The sequence below is a fragment of the Trichoderma evansii genome (genome assembly GCF_050947405.1).
Source record: "Trichoderma evansii strain SZMC 28006 chromosome Unknown GGI43scaffold_5, whole genome shotgun sequence".
In the NCBI taxonomy this organism is placed as follows: Eukaryota; Fungi; Ascomycota; class Sordariomycetes; order Hypocreales; family Hypocreaceae; genus Trichoderma; species Trichoderma evansii.
Window position 1 is genome coordinate 872629 of NW_028145201.1, and position 18158 is coordinate 890786.

Here is an 18158-nt window from a genome sequence, read left to right on the forward strand (position 1 = left end):
AGGCGTTTGTGTGCATTTGTTGACTTCAGACTTCACTTCATCGATGCCATACTGGAGCATGGAGTGATTGATTCCCAAGCATCTCGTATTCAGCGCATGCGTTGCATGTACATGTACATGAGCCCGCTGTAGCGGCGACCTGCCTTTTTAGCCGCCGCCTTCTCCGCATTGGCCTAATTCTAGAATTGGCAGCCAAATCCACCAAGCAAAAAGGCCGATGCAGCTAAAATTGGTTGATTGGGTCGTTGAATGGATCGATGATGGGACGAATGACATTTACATTCGCCTCTGAGAGTGGGAGTGCGGTGCGAGAACAACTTGATATACAGCAGTCTTCATATTGCTGTCCCTATCCAGCCATCAGCTCTTCTATTTTTCGTATACTAAGCAATAATATTAAACCCCCAGCCGCTGTTCGTAAATCACTAGCTTCGCCTGGCCAGCAGCGTTAGCCGCTTTCAACAGCATTGCAACCACAACATGAATGCATTCTTCATAGCAATCCCTGCCAATCAAAAAACCCGCTTCCGTCGGTGCGCCATCCCCCATCCATCGCCTCTTAGCCCACCCCCAGCGCCGGATTCCCGCTGACGCGCGCTGAATACGGGATTCTACAGGCCCTCGTTGCTCCTGATGGGGCCCCTCTTGGCGCCTGTAGGCTGTGTCAGTTGAGCTGCAGCAGCGACGAATGCACCACTAATCCGGCCCGGATCCCTCCTGCTCGGCGTCGCGCACGCTGCATTCCAGACCGTTTTCCCCAAGGGCCATCCACTCTTTTTTTTCTATCTTCTATTTTCCTCCTCCCTCAGTTCTCACGAACCCGTCCTTCTCGCTTCGAAACCCACCAACTTCGCGTCCATCGCTCGGCTGCCCTTTTCGCGTTCGGTCGCATTTCCTCTCGCTACGTTTCTCGATTTCTTCCTGTATTTGCTTGTCTCAGCTGGATCCCTTGTGCCATTTCCCGGCCCTCCCGGTGCTACTGCGCAAAAGACACCTCGCTCTCGCTTTAGTCAGCTCTACTCTCAGGCGACTCTCTCCCCGATCAAAGACGACAAAGACCGAAGAAAAGAAAAATAAGAAAACAGAAGACGAAGATATCGAATCGCCTAGCGTTTCTGCGCATAACAATCGACTATTTTTGACAGCTGTCGCTTGCGCACATTCACCGAACTTGCAACATCGGCCGTGACTTAATTGACCCACGGGCGTTTGGTCAAGCGCCCTTCTGAAACAAACAAAAAAAATATCAACAACACCTTTCTCTCGCTTCTTCCATTTCTTCTGAATTGGCGCAGGCGTCAACATTGTTCCCAGCGACTTCGCTCTTCCTCCATTTCGGATTCTTCTCAGTAAATACTTGCTTTAATTACTCCTTTCCATCGTCATCATGGGTAAGCCCCCTTCGAATCAGCCTCCCGAGCGGCCCGCCGCCTAACCGTTCCCTACAGCTCAGCAACAATTGCCCATCACCACCATCGTGCCCTTTGGCGACCTCCAAAAACTCCCTGCCTGCGCGACAAATTGCTACCATCTCTACGATGCCAATGGCGCATGTGTGCCCCCGGCCGTGCCCAGCAACAACCCAACCGCATACACGTCATGCTTCTGCTTCGACTCTCGACTGACGGCCTTTTCGTCGACAACCGCCGGCGTTTGCGACACTGCCTGTCCCCAGAACCCCAGCGGCCTACAATCCATCACCAGCTGGTACCACAGCATTTGTAACGTCCAGAAAGGAGTGTCTCCCTCCACCACTTCCACGGTATCATCAAGTACTTCGACCAGCACCGATATCCCGGTTCAATCCCCCGTGGCCAGCGGCGATTGGTAGGCTCTTCCTATCATTCTAACATATTCTTTCGTATACTAACCCTCGATTCCCCAGGATCTCCAACCACTGGCAATGGGTTGTGATGCTGGTCATTCTCGTCGTTGGCATCGCCGGCATCTGGATAGGCGCATGCATCTGGCGCCGTCGCTACCTCCGTAAGCGCGAGCTTCGAAAACAAGCTGGCGCCACCGACTCTTGGGGCTCCGGTGTCCCTGCAGATGCCGCCGGCGGCGGCATTCCCATGACCTACCAGGACAAGTCGACCACGACACCCAACCTCCCTACTTTTACGTCGACTTCCGAGAAGCGCAACACGACGACCAAGCTGTGGCCATTCGGCAGCAATCGATCATGAAATTTAAAAAAGGACATAACAAAATTCAAAAACAAAGAGCCAAGGGAAAATGAAAATAAAAGCGATGGATGAAATCAAATATTTTAGGAGCCTAATTTAAGACGAAGCAGCACGACTACGACAAACGACATGCTTGCGACTTTATTCTTCTTTCCAATCCTTCATACAAATACCGCCTTATTTGCACATCTGCTACGACAAAAATCATTTATCACTTCTTTGCCGCTCCCTCGACATCTCCATCAATAGGCGTTCCTTTTTATTTTATATCATTTTTCCTCTTCGGCTCTGTACCATCCTCTTATTGTTATTTGTTCTTTTTTGGATCTTGGCGTTGGTTGTGTAAACTTTTTTTGTTGGGATTATCATGTCTTCTTACAAAGTGGAGAAATTAGAGTTTTGGAGGCGAAACGAGGATTTGATCATTTTTTTTTCCCAATACGAAGTCCCTTTCTTCTATACGAAGAGGGATATTGGAGGATCAAGAGAGGGGAGCAGTGAGCGAGAAATACGTCATTATCAATCAAGGTGGCTTTTCCATGCCTCTTGGCAGTACGTTCCTGGTACTCTATTCGAAATAAAAATGCACCCTCTTTTTTTCTTCGTATTAACATAATGTGTACTTCGTAATAACGTTCAAAAATGCTTCTCTTTCTACATACATATATCGTGCCAATGTCATGTACTCGTGAATTTTTGTCATATCATCCCGTCTATGTAAACATCAAAAAGTCATCCATTTATTTCTTCAAAGCTTCTTGCTCCTCCATGGCATCCATGTATAGGTCGATGAGGCAGCCAGCAGACCATGCCTGTGTCGGGCTCTAAACAAAGATAATCAGTATAAGCATTGGAAAAGGGGGGGGGGTTAAAGTATGATGGATGATATAATACGCTAGAGGAAAGGGGAAAGAGAAGAAAAAGGAAAAAAAAAAAAAAAACTCACAGAATCAGGACAGTGCTCTCCATTCTTTTGCGTAAGCTCTGTCAGACCCGCCCACGGGCTTTCCCGAATCATCCGCTTACACTCAGCCAGTCTTCTAGTTACTTGCTGGAAAGCTTCAGTCCTGCCAGCGGGTGTCTTTCTCCGCTGAAGATCAAACTTCAGCAGTGCGCGGAGGAAGAAACCCGTTGGCCATAGCCATTCTGGTCCCTGGTGATAATTTCGGCCTTTGCTGGTGGCAAAGTCGTGGCTGTCTTCGCTGTTGCGATAGTATGGACGGTAGTCCTTGTCTGCTGGGTCCAAGGTCGCCATGCCTGTGGGTCCTCGGATCGTCGAATCTGCAAGACATAGAGCCTGCCATGCATGCTTGGGGTCGAAAAGATCAGTTGCCACTGTCATGGCGATTGCGAAGTTTGGCCGAAGCTGATAATCTTCATGCTCCTTTCCAGACTTGTACAGATCTTTATAAACACCTCGGCGACCAATAACACTGGGGTTAACATCATACTTGGCATCCTCTGCAGGAGTCTGAGGCACGTAATAGCACTTCTCAAAGTTGGCTTTGATGAGATCAGCCCACTGCGTCCATGAAACAGGCTTGTCCTCGGCAGTCTTGACGCCCGATTGAGCAAACTTTCCTTGCTTGTGAAGTTGCTCTACCCATCTCAAAGTGCTGTAGAGAAGACCGGTGATTTCAACGGCAGCGCCATCGCGGGGAGTTCCGGGTACTCCCTTTGACCCAGCCTTCTCACTCTCGCCCATCTTGTCCATCCAGGTACCACAATTGGACTGGTTACCACCAAAGATAAGTCCATTGTTCCAGTCGACCTTGATCTCCTGATTAAAGCCTTCGTCTCTCATCTGTGAGTCGATTTGAGGTCCGGCATTTGCCTCGCGATACTTCATTCCCGAGGCGTGCCTTTGGAGAGCCTCCTGTATAATCTCCTCGATCGTACTCTCTTTGGAGTAGGTTCGTGAATCATCTACAGGGAACCACGTATCATCGTATGGTAGGAATCGTCGTCTAACCTTGACCTTGAGCAAGTCGAGCCCCTCTGGTGCAAGGCGAGTGTAATCTTGAATAGCCTGGAGGAAGAACCACACCGAGTCTCGCGAGTTGTATCGTGGCGCGGCGCCGCTGCTCAAAAGATTTGGTATCATTCCATGTTTCAAAACACTGGCAAATCCAAGTATGTGCTCCTTCGCCTCGTCAAATCGGCTAGTTCCGAGATATAATCCTCGAATAGAGATGAAGACGTCTCGGCCCCAGCATCTGGCCCATTGCACAGCGAAATGCGGCAGGCCAGCAGCAATTGAAGGGACTTGCTTGTCTGGCCAAAGGGAAGCTGACTTGATAAGTCCAGTTTGCTGCACACTAACCATAGCGAGGCTGCTGAGGAACCATTGACCCTTGGCAACATGCTCGTTCATTAGCTCCAATGCTCGATCACAGCTAGCTCTGTATGCGGTGCGGATGGCAAGTGCGAAATATCGGGGTAGCAAGAAACTTGGAATAGCCTTGACAGCCTCGAACCGCTCTCGAAGCCAGGCTGCAGGTCCTGATAGGGCTTCGCTGCCTGGTGAGTGACTCTGCTTTTGAATTCGGCCCACAATGTAATCAAGAGCCCAAGAACCGTCTCGCAGATTCTGGCAGATTGGATGTCCAAGGTTATTGTCGCGAATTACTGCTTCAAGAATGCTCCACCATCCTTGGAGACCAGCATAAACGAGCTTTCCATGGCCGGGAATATCATATACTCCGTCCTGTCCGTCGCTAGCATCTCTCTCCTCTGCCTCACAGCGGTAGAGCAAAAAGTTGAGGTCAATCAAATTCAGGTTAGCCCATGCTTGTTTAGCACCAGAAGTTACGTAGTTATCCAAACCAGTAGAGTGCTCCGCAGTTGGGATCCAGGTTTCAAAGAGGGCAATACTACCAGGAGGGAACTTATCGCGAACCGAAATAGTAGTGTCTTGGCCGTGGTACTCCATCTTGATTCCGGGAACATCCACAACCTGGCTGGGGAGACCTCGAAGGAACTTTGTATCTTCCAGAACGGCTTTGACGGTCTCTTCTCTATCGTCAACTTCGAGCATCCAGCTACCTAGATGGTTGGCTCGAGTTCCTGTCAGAAGAACAGGATTGAATTCTCCCCTTCCATTGCCGTATCCCGGGAATGCAGTGTGAGCAATGAGGAAGTAACCCTTTCTGGATTCAGGATGCACTCTGTGTACGGTGATGTATTCACCTTCATGGTGGATATGGGTTTCGTTATAGCCATCCTTGCCCATGAGAGTATGAATCTGGTTCAGGAGCTTCTTGATACTAGCAATACCCCCCTTTCCTCTCCCTATCTTGATTGATGAAGTTCTCGACGCTTCAGATGTGTAGTGCCGCTTCTCATTTACGAGGTCAACCAGCCTTGGGTAAATTTCATCGTAGCCCATGACACTTCCCGTTGCGCTAGAGCACATGCTAACGAGAGCAGCGTTAGGAAGTGTATCTCGCGCGTCACGCTTCTGAGCGGGCGGCTCGTTATCGTGAGTGCAGTCCATGAATAAGGCGTGGACTGGCGAGGGTCTTATCCTGCGAATAACCTCTCTTGTAAGATCTGTGCTTCCCTTTGTCTCTGATGGCGTAGTCACATCGGACTTGGAGATGTCATCAACCTCAAAGCTACCAATAGGGCGGCCACCGTGTCTGTGAACAAGCCTACTGAGCTCTCCCGTGCTCCATGCCTGCATGGCCTCTCGAATAAGTGAGCTGATGCCAAGTCGTTTCACAAAGACATAGTCCATCTCCTCAGATCCGGTAAAGAGCTCGGCGACAACGTAAAGGTTTGGTCGAACTCTTCTTGCCTCATCCAAAATGTGCTCTGCAACATGGATGGGGGTTGAGTGGCAGTTGTCGATACGGAAGCCCGCGAAATACTTGGCCAGCATTTGGGCGTACTTTGTCATATGGTCCCATAGCCATGGGCTATCTTCTCGGCTAGATCCGTACCTGAGTTTGACGCAGTCTCCCCAGACAATAACTTCTCGCTTCAGGTACACACGAGAATCTGGGCCAGCGTTGTCTACCAAAGCATTACCGCCCCATACCCAGCCGTTATTGGCCAGGGCTCTTTCTCCTGGAGTGAGCTTTGAGGTTGTTTCATTGTCTGGCAGTCGAGAAAAGTATGTCTCAATGAGGGGGTTGGCCTCGTTAATGGGACCCAGCTTTGGCCCATGGTCATCTAGACGGACGTACTTGATACGATTGAAAAGCTGTTCCAGAATTTGGTTTAGATCTTTGTCGTATTCCGCGTAAAAGTCAACATTTATAGCGTCTAGAACCTCAACCACCTTGGCTTTGGCAGCTGCTTTGTCGGCTGACTGCGTGCTTTCGCCTTCGTATCGGCCAAAGTGAAACGCCAATAAGGTGGATGCAACGCTGGGCTCAATTCGTCGCCTGAATCGTTCTCCTAGACGGTCTGTTCCTTTGAGAGCATACTCTTTGATAAAGGCTACGTGCTCATCAAGTCCTGCCGTCTTAAGGTGCTCAAAGTCCTTTACTGTAGCAGAGCTGTTTTGGGGAGGCGAGGTCTTGTCGCTGGTCCAAGCCTCCACGATGGCGTCGGCGTCTCTTTCAACATTGATGGCATAATACTCCCATAGCTGAAGCTCAAGGATGACATGCTTCTTTATTCCTTCCATAACCTCCAAAAGGTCCTCTGTGTTCTTGACATCGACAGGCAGTCCCAGCGACTCAAGCTTACCGCTAAGCTCTAGCAGCTTCGTATCAAGCTCATAGGCAGATTCCAGCCACGGGGCCGTCTTCAAATTGTAGCCAGCCTCGGGATGCTCCTCTAGCCACTTTGTGTTGTGTGCGGTATGGTTGAGGACAATGTCTGTCAAGCTCAGCAGAGAGTACTTTTGCTCGAGATGCTCGACCAATTGCTCAATATCCTTGACGCCTTTGGGGAAACAGGCGGGATCCCAGCCCAATTGGTCATACAAGCTGTAGGGCGAGTTTGAGCTGCCACGAATCTGCAGAGGGGTGAAGTGCACCATGTTGTATCCCCTCTCGCTGATGCCCCGCAGGTGTCGCTCCCAATCGCCAGGGAAGCGGCCCATGAGCTTGCTGATGATGGAGAAGAGCGACAGCGCGGGAAGAGGCAATGGACGCCCGTCCAGCTTGAGGCGAGGAGCAACATCGATGTAGTATACCGGGGTCTTTTTCAGAGCTTCGTCTTTGTCGGTCGACTTTGGGACGTCGTCAGGGTCGAGGTTGGGCAGCTGGGCATAGGTGGTGTAAAAGGCAAAGACGCCAGACTCGTAGATGGGGATGGAGATTTCGAGAGTGCGATTGAAGTCGGGAGTCAGCCTGCAGCGTAGAATCGTTAGAGATGTGCTCATTCCCATTGCCCAAGCAGCATCGCAGCTATTCCCTCTCTTGCTCTACTCACTTGTACTCTCTGAACTTGTCCCGCCTGAACTCGGCCCCCTGCTCGGGGATGTTGACCCAAAGGCTGCCATTGCGGCAGATGGACGAGGTGCCCTCGATGGCAAATCTGATGGTAATTGGGTCATCGCCGTTGGGGTCGAGGTAGATGTACTCGCCCGCGACCTGCGGCGAGCCGTCGTCGTTGAGCGGCAGCAAATAAACCTCCTTGGTCGTCATGATTCCTGGGCTCATGGTGGAAAGAAGAGCGGCGGCCCAAAGGCGTTGCCCCGCGGCTTTGTAGCTACAGTGGCGTTAGCGGACCCAAGCCCAAGCAGCGCTCTGTAATCGGCGCTGCTGCTGCGTCTGTGCAGGGATGTCTGGCGGCTGTCGATCCGCTGTGCCAGGCCGATCTGAGCTCTAATACGCAGCAGACAATGGGGATTGCGAGGTTAAGCGAGCAAGCAGCCAGGCCTTTGTCTTTTACAGCTTCTCCCTCTGGGGCTGAGATGGGCAGAAATAGAGAGTAGAAAGGAAGAATGGCTTCTAGCTGCTTTTTCCCGCAAGCGAGCCCGAGCAGCTGCTGGTTGGCCGGCACATGGTGTGATGGCCTGGACTGCTAACATCTGCTTTGGCCTAGGACGGTGCAGGCGCTGCTTTGGAGTGGCGCTTGGTTGAAGCCACCAGGAACCACCCGGCAGGCCAGGAAATGTCATCAGCAGAAGCCAGAGCGAGGGGCAGCTTCTGGCCGTGGGCGACGCTAACTGGCCGTTTCTTCTAGATGCGACTTTGCTGGGGCTCGCTTTGCGCAGTCAGCCAGTCAAATGCACAGCATCGATCGATGATGCCGGAGTAACGAGATGCCCATGCAATTATGATGCTATTCGTACGCGCTACTAGTATGTGAAGCTAGCTGCTACTGGAGTATACTCTGCTGCCCCTTTTTTGGTCTACAGACACAGACGGTCAGGCGCCACATCAGCTTATTGCCGGGCTCTGTTTGTTATGAGAACTGATTCCATTAAAAATGCCCAATATTGGAATAAACAAACAGGTGGCCTTCCATGCAGTGGCTTGGATGATGGTGGCAGCCACGGCGTGTTCGGGAGCTAATAAAAACTCTCCAAGCTACCGGTGTCGAGCTTGGCTAAGCTTGCCATTCATTGCCTGACGCATCTTATTTCTACCACTGATGGCGCATGCCACACATCGACTCGATTGATATCCAATTGCTTCGCTTTTCTATCCTGAGACTCTCCCCAAACAATAAAATAGCGATGGTGCAGCTCCCACTTCATTTTCAGGCACAGTTGAAGCTCTACAGAAACCGGTGTCAACCCCGCTATGATATTTCATGACGTCACTAGTAGCCTTATCGAAAAAGCCTTACCAAATAAGTACATATGTACTTGTAGAGCAGCACCGATTCGCGTATAGCTCACAGTTTTTCCCCTTCAGAGCTTGCTTACATTAGAGACCTAATGTCTGTTAGGCATCACATATTTTCAGATGCTTACTACACACACATTCTTGATTGCGTGTCTCACAGCATGTCTTTACCGATTCCTCATGCGCGTCACTCGGGAGTTGGGGCACAATGCCAATCGAATGGTTACATTCTTCAAGAATAAACGGCAGATGAATGCATTAGTACCTAGAGTATCCATACACTAATCCACCAATCAATCACTCCAATTGTTGCAACTCTGTCAACATTGCCATCATCCGCTCTCTTGATGCCCAAGCAGCTGCAATTCCTGTCGGATAACTGCTCAGTGGCCTGGCAATGGTCGTCCACTAACCTGCGCAATCCTGCGAGGGCCGAATCCTGCCTCAGCCATCTCAATCGCCAACTTGGTAGCTTCATCAAAGTCCTCCTTGGGCAGCCCCAGAGGGCCATTGGCCAGGCCATACTTTGCTTCAAAGTTGCCGTCTCCGTTGGGGAAAAAGGCTCGAGAGTACATGGCCATACCAAAGCCAATAAAGTTTCCAGCCTTCATCATCTCCAACGCTCTCTTGTTGCGAACATCCGACGGCTCGTACTGGATCTCCCAATCACTATCCTTTGTGCCAAGGTTCCGGTTGATGCTGTCCAACATGTCTCTTTGGGAAGCAAGGAAACTAGAAACATAGAGGGGCTTGTTTCTCCATTGCGAGAGAGTAGGTGATTGGTCGTTCTCATCCTCAGGCAGCTCCTTTAGGCTGAGAAGAGCTGCTGCAGCCCTGCCGCATTGTCTCCATGTTGATGTGTTGATGCGCGTCTTGCCGTCGTCGTAGAAAGTAACCTTTTTGTTTGGGATGTCGAAGCCATAAAATGGTTCGCCCATGGAAAGCGAGTACTCGTACCAAAAGCTGCATGACATGTAGACCCAAGATAGACCAGCCTCCTCTATAGCAGTGACTCCAGCGCTATTTCCGTCAGTCATTGTCTCTTTCAACAGCTTCTTGTTAGCAAAGTCGGCGCCGTAAGAGTTGGGCATGATCCATGGCACACCGGCCTTGGCAGCCGCGGCAATGAGCTTTTCCTGAGTGTCTTTGGGAGCCGTTACGGCCATAGAGATGAAGAAAAACTGGTGCCCCTTAAGGCCGTCAATCAGAGACTGTTCATCATCATAGTCTACATGAACGACCTTGACTCCCTCGGGAAGCTCGCTGTTGCTCCCGGCGCGAGTGATGGCAGTAACTGTGTGTTTTCCTGTTTTGAGAAGCTCCTCAGCAATGTGCTTGCCCACTTGGCCTCCAGCCTGGTGGATATTTTGTCAGTAAATGCTACAGTGAGCTGTAAAGTAGAGTTGTGCTGCGAGACTTACTCCCACAATGGCCACACGCTCGATGCGGTTGGTGAAGCCTGCAGGCTGGTCTTTGGCGTACTTGATGGACATTGTAGCTGAATTATGGCTCTATTGTCTTAAATTGAAAATTGAAAGTTGTAGAAGAGATGTCTTTGTTGTTTGTAGCTGTGTTTTTGTTGTTGATGGATATTCCTCCAACAATGAATGATATTTTCTCCATTTATATACATTTTCACCGCGCCATATTCTCAACCCCTTACTCTCTCTATCTCCATTATCCGCGAGATTCCCTACTCATCGCACAGAGCCAGTGCCTATCCCCGAGCTTCACAGATCGATCATCAGGCAGATCTCCAGCTGCGGGTTTCGATATTTCCCGAAACAGCAATCCCATCACGCTATCGACACCGTTGTCCAACTAGCTGCGGCAGGCTGCCGAATCACTGATCGCCAGAATACGAAATAAGGCTAGTGCGTTTGAGCCTGCGGCTACAAGGTTACTAATCTCCGAGGTGAAGCTTGCTTATATAACCCCAAGTCCGGGTTTCAAAGGCAATGGGATTCGCGATTCTCGTGGCGCCACAGGTTTGTAGGATTCGCTCGGACTTTCTCGGAAGTCCTGAAATGCCGTATCTCGTTGGCGATTTATAATGTTACGTGTTTATTGTGAATGGTGTATTGAAGACGGCTTATTGAAGAGCGAGCAAAAGTAAAAGCACGAGGGAATCAACTCAAACTCTCGCTAGGAACAATCGGCCAAACCAGAGATGCGGCTGAATAATACAAAAACGAAGAGTTCTTATCGTGCCTTGTCTGCTGCTAACAATACCATGTATGTTTCGGGATATTAGTGCGCAAAAGCCCTATTGCGTCGGTGTTGAATAGTCCGAGACACTACTAGCTTCTCTCTATGCGACGCTTTTGTAGGCCATTTATACTACAAAATCCCCCACAAATTCCAAATTTAGCATTTTCCACTTTGGTAGGCTCATATCTTGTCAAATTCACCAATGATGGTTTATTCGAGACATCATATACCGCTGCCGTTGAGATGCTGCCTGAATAGGAGTCTAAAGAGGGCCACTATCTCATGATTCTCATTTTCATCTTTATAGCTTGTGAAGGGGCAACCGGAACAATACAAGCACTACTTCTTACTCACGTTATTAATGTTTTTTAAATACACAGGATCTAAGCTAAGATCACAGAGTGAACTTTAGAGTGGCTTGGTTGGAGTCTCGTGCATCATACCCTAGAGCAAACTTGCATAGTAGTGACTATGAAGAAAAATATAGCAGTGCTATTACTTGGACTTGAATCAGGTAAATGATATTAAAATGATTATATTAATGTTCTATTATGCATTTAAACTTAATTCACCATTGGTGCCGGAAAAATAACAATAACCCTTGGCGAATGAAATATTTTCATAGGAATTTAGATGCCAGTGCATTCATATGGTTAAAAGTGAGGATACTCTCCTATTCCCATAAGGGCAATCATCTTCAGCTAGCGCTCTAAACTCTATAGAAAGCAATTAAAACGTGGATATTTGGAAGGAAAGAAAATTCGGTGAGAGTCGATCTAAGACATGTGCTCCACAGTGGTTTTTTGAAACATATGAACCGGCGCTATTTGGTGGTCGATCTCCCATGATATCGGCTTCTTTATGGAGTATAGCAAAATTTATCCTCCAACTGCAGTGAAAAAAAAAAACAGGCAACTGCTCCGTCGACGGCTTTGTATCGGCTATGAGCGCGGAACACGGTAATGTGTGCTTTATTTCAGGGTCCACACCTCAGTCTACGGTTGAGTCCGCAGCCTCGCTATGCTTGGGCCGCATATGAAAACCTTGGAAGGGTCCTTGAAAAATCCACATATGAGTGCGGAGTAATAATAGCACTACCAAGGCCGTTTATCTTAGAAGCTACTGCTGCCTCCTAATCACAGTCCTAAAGTAGTAAGTAGTACGGGATGGAGCAGCATCACAGTCGCTAGTAGCGTTTATACCGCCGACGGATAGCCTTGTCCAAGGAATATACCCTGGTATTCGCAAACCTCTTGTGGACAAGAGCAAGCAAAGTTTAATTTTACATGGACAAAAAAACGCTGACCCTAGTCGCAGGTGTGGCCACGTCACATCTGTTTCCATTGGCCATGGCGGCATGGGGAAGAATTTGCGGCAACATTGAACAACTTTTCTTTTAGAATTCCTGTTTTTTGGAATGACTAGCTGCGGGGGCTGCTTGAATACGGACATCGTGGACCCTTGGCGATCCACCGCTAGCGCTACACGTCCTTAGTGATGGCCCCAATGTGACAACGCCGAGTACAGGTACAAGACCAAGATGAGATACTCCGGCTAGAGAGTCATGGTAAGCCTCAGAACTTTTGATGTGGGATTGAGACCTTTTGGCACCCGGTTCCAAATGTGCATGATAGTTGCACCTCCAAAGATGTAGAAGTAGCTGTCGCTGCCCAAGGCTCGTTGCACATGTTTCTTACTGCGCACTATTTACTTACGATAGCAAGAAAACGTGGGAGAAGACCGCTAGGAACCGCTCCCGCAGTTTGATAGGGCTAGTTTCGTCTTGGCAACTCTGCCATGTTTTCGGGACGTTAAGCGCAAACCATATTAGCGATGACGACATCAGGATCCATTGCTGTATCGTCAAGGTATGGGGTTATACGGAGTACGGAGCACCGAGTCGTGTGGGGCATGGTGGAAGCTACAAGAAATGGCTCTGACTTGATTGCGGTCTTTCCAACCTGCTGAAGTTGTCTGTGCGGATAATGCAAGCACCCAGTCACCACAGATATATTAGGCCTGTATGATGCTGCTTTTGGCAGCCTCTCAAGGTATTATGAGTTGAACACTCTTCAGGCCAAGTTGGCTACCGGTAAGATGGCGTGTACGGCGTACGGAGTGCAAGTATTAAGAAACGGGCCAAACAGTGGCTCTTCCGCCTTGGCATTTCGATATAACCTCACTGTCCCTCTGCTCTTTGCTGGGGATATTAGCTCGACCAACCCGCTTACGTGCATTGGGGCTTGTAGGCTGAGCAGATGCAACAAAACATGGAGTAAGTACCTTTGTTGAACGCAACGTCTTGCTCTGTATTCGCACTGAGTTCGAGAAACTTTTCAAAGGTATCACCTCCGGCCGCCATGACGCCGTGTAAGAAGGACCTACTGTTTCCATGTAGGTATTCACTCCGGAGAAGCTGCTCCGTGCGTACTGTGGCTTGCAGAAAACAGGCTTCTGGCACAGGTGTGGAGAACTGAGCGGGCTGAGCCTTGACAGGAGCTACAGTAAATAGGATTTAGCCGAGACGGGTTCAAATTCGGGTGAGGAATGAGAAATTATATCACGTGATCCAGCACGTGACCATTCTCAGACAACTCTAAGACGTTTGGTGTTCACGATCGAGATTATTTTTGGCCTGCATGAATAAGAAGATTACACCTGTTCAGCTAGGAATGGAGCCATTGGGGCCAGCCACTGCGCGCGTTGTCAAACAGAAGCTATTCAGACCTTGATCTTCACCCTGTTTGCCATTCTTGTTTCCTGGTGGGTCGACGATGTCTGAGAGGCGTCCACTCTGGATGGGCCCGGAGCGTTTCCTCCGCCTGATGTTCAACAACATCCCTTGCGGCCCAGCACTGACTTGCACGCCGTACAAATAGGCCCCGTCCGACAGATACTGTATTGGGATCGAGATCGAGATGAATGACGCCAACGACACTGAACTCCAGGCGGCCCCCGGCGCTATTCACAGCGCTATCCGTAGCGTCTAGCGCTCTTCACGGCTGCGACTCTGTTAGTTTGGCACTTTAGGCGGCAGCTCGCTTGATGCCAAAGGACCACCGCGGACCTGTCGGGGAGACGCAACCCAGCTTTTTCCCACCAGCTAGCCTCCTGAAGGGCCGGATGGGGGTGCGACGCACACAAGCTTTTAACTTGCTTACAGGGGGTTTCCTAGCTGAGGCTCGGCGTGGGATGCGGGTGCTGGTCTTGGAAAACATTGGAAGTTTCGATGTCAAGTCGTGATTTGAAGCCGCCACGATAACAAAAAGTCATGACATCTTCGATCTTTACAGAGTACTGTTCGAGTCGCGCGATTGTGGCTCTCTCTCGCCTAAGAAACGACGAGTCACTCATCTTCTCGACTCTCGCTGACGGTTTCTGAGTAGCAGACCATTGCCTCTCTATGAAGAGTACCACCAGCGTCTTTGCTAGTCCAAGGAACTGCAAGCTGGTGTTGTAGCCCTGACAGGGGGTGTGACATCGTGGAGCTGGTTTTAACGCTGCTCGCAAGGCGCCAATTTAATCCTTTATTAGCCTAGAAATAGACATGCTCCATTCGGAACGAGGGGCCGCATTCATTTGTGTGTGGTGTGAATGATTTGAGGGCAAACATGCTTGGTAGTACAAGTACAAAGCACACAGAAGCTCCGCCGACGCCATCAGGTAGAATGTGCGACCCCACAAGAGCCACCCGCTTGATGCTATGGATACCTATCCTGCAGCCGACCAGCAAATGATCAGATCTATTTCCTAATTTGAACCTTGTGTACCCTACCTGACTTCCTGTCCAAGATGCTTCAGCAGTCCGAGACATGGTCCCGGTGCGCTAATTCGCATGTGCTAACCCAACGGTGCCAGGGGTAACATCTCACCATCACCTTCTGTTGCGACAATACGCCTCAAAAGCCCCCCAGGTGAGCGGCGATCTGTCTATCATGGCCGTATATTTAGCAATGACGTTTCCGCCTTATTCACGAAGCGCATCCTTTTTCCTCTGTCGATCTATACACCGTTGCTCTCTTATGACTTGTGAAGATCTCCTGGCATCATAGTCCAGACCAAACATTGTATACTGCGTACAACATCTTATTGTTTTCTTTTCTTTCAAGAAGTCAGATAGATCTTTTGCAACGGCACCATGGCTAGCATTACCGAAGCTTCCCCATTCATCGCCTGCGGTCGAGACTACGCCCATGCAGGCCATCTTTCGCTACCATTCCCACCTGCAGATCTGGAGGGCACCTTGACAAGCCTCTGCCACGGCGCTTCAGGCCCAGAACACTCAGATGTGTTTTTACCTAGTCTACCCTGGCAGCCATCGGAGTGGGATTTATCAGAAAACTTCCTCAAATACCCGGAAGGCGAATTACAAAACCCCCCAACTGAGAGCGTTACTTCTGGAAATGAAGGCTCTTTAAACGCCTCAGTATGGGATTACCCAAACCATCAAACATCAATGGGCCGTGAATATAGCCCATCAACAGTATCAAGCTCAACATCCGACCGCCTCATGTCTACTTCGTCCGCATCGTCATCAGCCTCCTCTGCCCCATCATTATCACCATCGTCATTACAATTGCCAAAAGAGCCCGTCGCTAGCAAAAAGCAGACGCGCACACGAAAAAATTCTTCAGAAGAGGGAGGCGTCACCAAGAGGCCTCGGCGAACCAAGACGGCCGCAGAACAAGAAGCTAGCCGAGTGCGCATTCGCGAGAAGAACCGCATTGCGGCGGACAAGTGCCGTGGCAGACAGCGCATTGCTATGGACAGGCTGAACTTGAAGCACGACAGTTTAGAATACGAAAACCAGCAACTCACAAAAATGATGAAGGATTTGGTAGCAGAGCGCATTGTCTTGAAGAATATGCTGCTGGAGCATGGCAACTGCGGGTGCGAGTTGATTGAGAATTATTTGCGCGAGTCTGCGGTGCGGTGGGTGAAGCAGGTAGAATCGCAGGCGGTTAATGTAGAAGCGGCCTGACTCCTGGCGGGTGTAAAAATAGTAAAAGAAGAAAGAAGAATTTGGAACATTCCTACATCGGTTGGCTATAGCGTTGTCAATATTTTTATTCTGATTCATGTATATATATTTAATATATTTCAAATATTTCGAAATTTTTGTGCGTTTGTAAATAGACCATGCGTGCAAGCGAATTAGCTAGGTACTGTGAAGCTATTCGCATATGTCTTATTACTGGCACTCTGGAGTTGACAGAGCACGAATGCAGTCCCCCTCTTGCAAGACTACATAATCTTTGATACTGTTCACATTAATATTTATTATTATCTTTTAGACTAAATATGCATGTTACCCTTGCGCCGTGTGCAGCTGAGTCCAAAAATTTACATGACTCGTATATAGAGTTGGTGGTGATCGCCGCTTGCATGTATAACATGCCGGCTCCCTCGGCACTCACCAGTTTCGACCTCATGCCCTAAAATAATAAAATCAGCTATAGATGTATGAAAAGATCTGATCGATATCAAACTGTATAGTTTACGCTGTTCAGAAATGACTTTTCTATTCCCGAAAGTCATATAAACACCATCACACAACAACAAACGCCCTCCCCATCACCAGATTATCACCAGACCGATGATGTGAAGTCGAAAATGCACAATCTGACACGCCCGCCGTGTATGTCATTCTGCAGGTCTAGTTCTCCTCCATACTACTGTAATACTAATCCCAGCCCTTGCCGATCTTCGCGCATGGGATTGCGGACACGAAGTGATCGGCGCTCCCGCTACCGAAAAAACGGCCAGACGGGAAAGCCACATCGTGGCTTGACGATTATTTACCCTTTTTGTCTGGGTAGCTGTCTAATATATAGGGCTTGGGCTCCAGCTGATGGATTTCTTGGCAAAATGGAGAGCGAATGCATGGGGTGGTGCCTGGTAGGTGATGGAAAACCGGGTGATTGTCCGAAGAAGTGTGTTTGGAGCGGGGATAGTGAGGAGTCACTGGATCCGTACGAGCGCTTTTCCACAATGATTTGTGGGTTATTTATTTGATCTGGGAATCATGTATAAAGAGGTTTTGTGTTGCGGTATATACAGTATATACACAGTTGACTTTGATCAACAGTGAGATGGGCCAGTTGACTAACGAGGCTGATACGGCGATCGAATTCCGACCAAGCGAGGATAAGTGATCTTCGAGACTAGTTACCAACAGTTATAAACGGTTAAATTAGTATAAACCCCGAATTACACGCGATTACTGCACTAGGAATATTCCGTAGTAGACCACCGCTGATCGTTGACATTGAGAGAAGAAGGTCAACTCTAACGAGACTGTTCTCAACATCCACGCCAGTCGTGTTCGAAATTAAGAGAAGCGACGATTCTATTTCCGAGTTACGTTTGCATTACACTCGAATCAAGAAGATCTTGTGGAAATACCCTTGTAACAGCGCTGCAATTTGAAAGCTGATACCCTAATATATACTCGAAGAGAGCGTCTTCTTGTTTCGCGCTTATGAAGACGTCAAATATGACTCGAGAGAGCATATGGACAAAAAGTAATACATGTATGAAGTGTTTAAGGTTACTTCTACTAGATCTCATTATTTAATCTCACCCCTAGTTACAATGCTGATGCACATCTTGGATGGGATATATAACGGACGATGCCGTGCATTAAGGCGATCGGGTTAAAATGCGCTATGCTAGCTGAGATACGACAGGTTACAATGGCCTGTAGATCTCTATACGCGCACCATATCCTGGCGATCAGCTTACTAGGGTAACGAGCACTACTGTTAAATCGTACGATACACGAATATCTATACACGCATATCTCTAGACACAAATCTACTCTAGTGGCCCTTTTACGATGAATGGTCACATCGAGACAAAGCGACAGTAACAGTTCGAACAAATCAAAATATTTGTAACAAAAAGTAAAACAAATGCCCAGGCACATTTACCGTTCATGACATTCAGCCTAAAACGCCCCCCACCCAATCTCTTCTCGCCTCGTCGCTATGCTTAGCATCGCATGCTT

The 18158-nt window shown here is 48.9% G+C and overlaps 4 protein-coding genes across 4 annotated transcripts; 2 read left to right on the forward strand and 2 right to left on the reverse strand.

The window, feature by feature from the left end:
• The first annotated feature begins 741 nt into the window (after positions 1 to 741).
• GGI43DRAFT_399727 (uncharacterized protein) lies at positions 742 to 2797 on the forward strand. The gene is made up of 3 exons (XM_083205380.1): positions 742 to 1391; positions 1449 to 1827; positions 1886 to 2797. The coding sequence occupies exons 1-3, from the start codon at positions 1388 to 1390 to the stop codon at positions 2184 to 2186; spliced, it is 684 nt and encodes a 227-aa protein (XP_083062694.1). The 5' UTR covers positions 742 to 1387; the 3' UTR covers positions 2187 to 2797.
• Positions 2798 to 3014: 217 nt separating this feature from the next.
• GGI43DRAFT_312209 (bifunctional 4-alpha-glucanotransferase/amylo-alpha-1,6-glucosidase) lies at positions 3015 to 7902 on the reverse strand. The gene is made up of 2 exons (XM_083201711.1): positions 7575 to 7902; positions 3015 to 7492 (listed from the first exon to the last, which is right to left on the reverse strand). The coding sequence occupies exons 1-2, from the start codon at positions 7802 to 7804 to the stop codon at positions 3082 to 3084; spliced, it is 4641 nt and encodes a 1546-aa protein (XP_083062695.1). The 5' UTR covers positions 7805 to 7902; the 3' UTR covers positions 3015 to 3081.
• A 1419-nt stretch (positions 7903 to 9321) lies between these two features.
• On the reverse strand, positions 9322 to 10431 carry GGI43DRAFT_381842 (aromatic alcohol reductase; the record flags this gene model as incomplete). The annotated part of the gene is made up of 2 exons (XM_083203172.1): positions 9322 to 10293; positions 10360 to 10431. The coding sequence occupies 2 exons, from the start codon at positions 10429 to 10431 to the stop codon at positions 9322 to 9324; spliced, it is 1044 nt and encodes a 347-aa protein (XP_083062696.1).
• A 4694-nt stretch (positions 10432 to 15125) lies between these two features.
• Positions 15126 to 16185, forward strand: GGI43DRAFT_312260 (bZIP transcription factor). Its single transcript, XM_083201712.1, has one exon. It carries the CDS (start codon positions 15288 to 15290, stop codon positions 16128 to 16130), a length of 843 nt encoding a protein of 280 aa, XP_083062697.1. The 5' UTR covers positions 15126 to 15287; the 3' UTR covers positions 16131 to 16185.
• The last annotated feature ends 1973 nt before the right edge of the window (positions 16186 to 18158 follow it).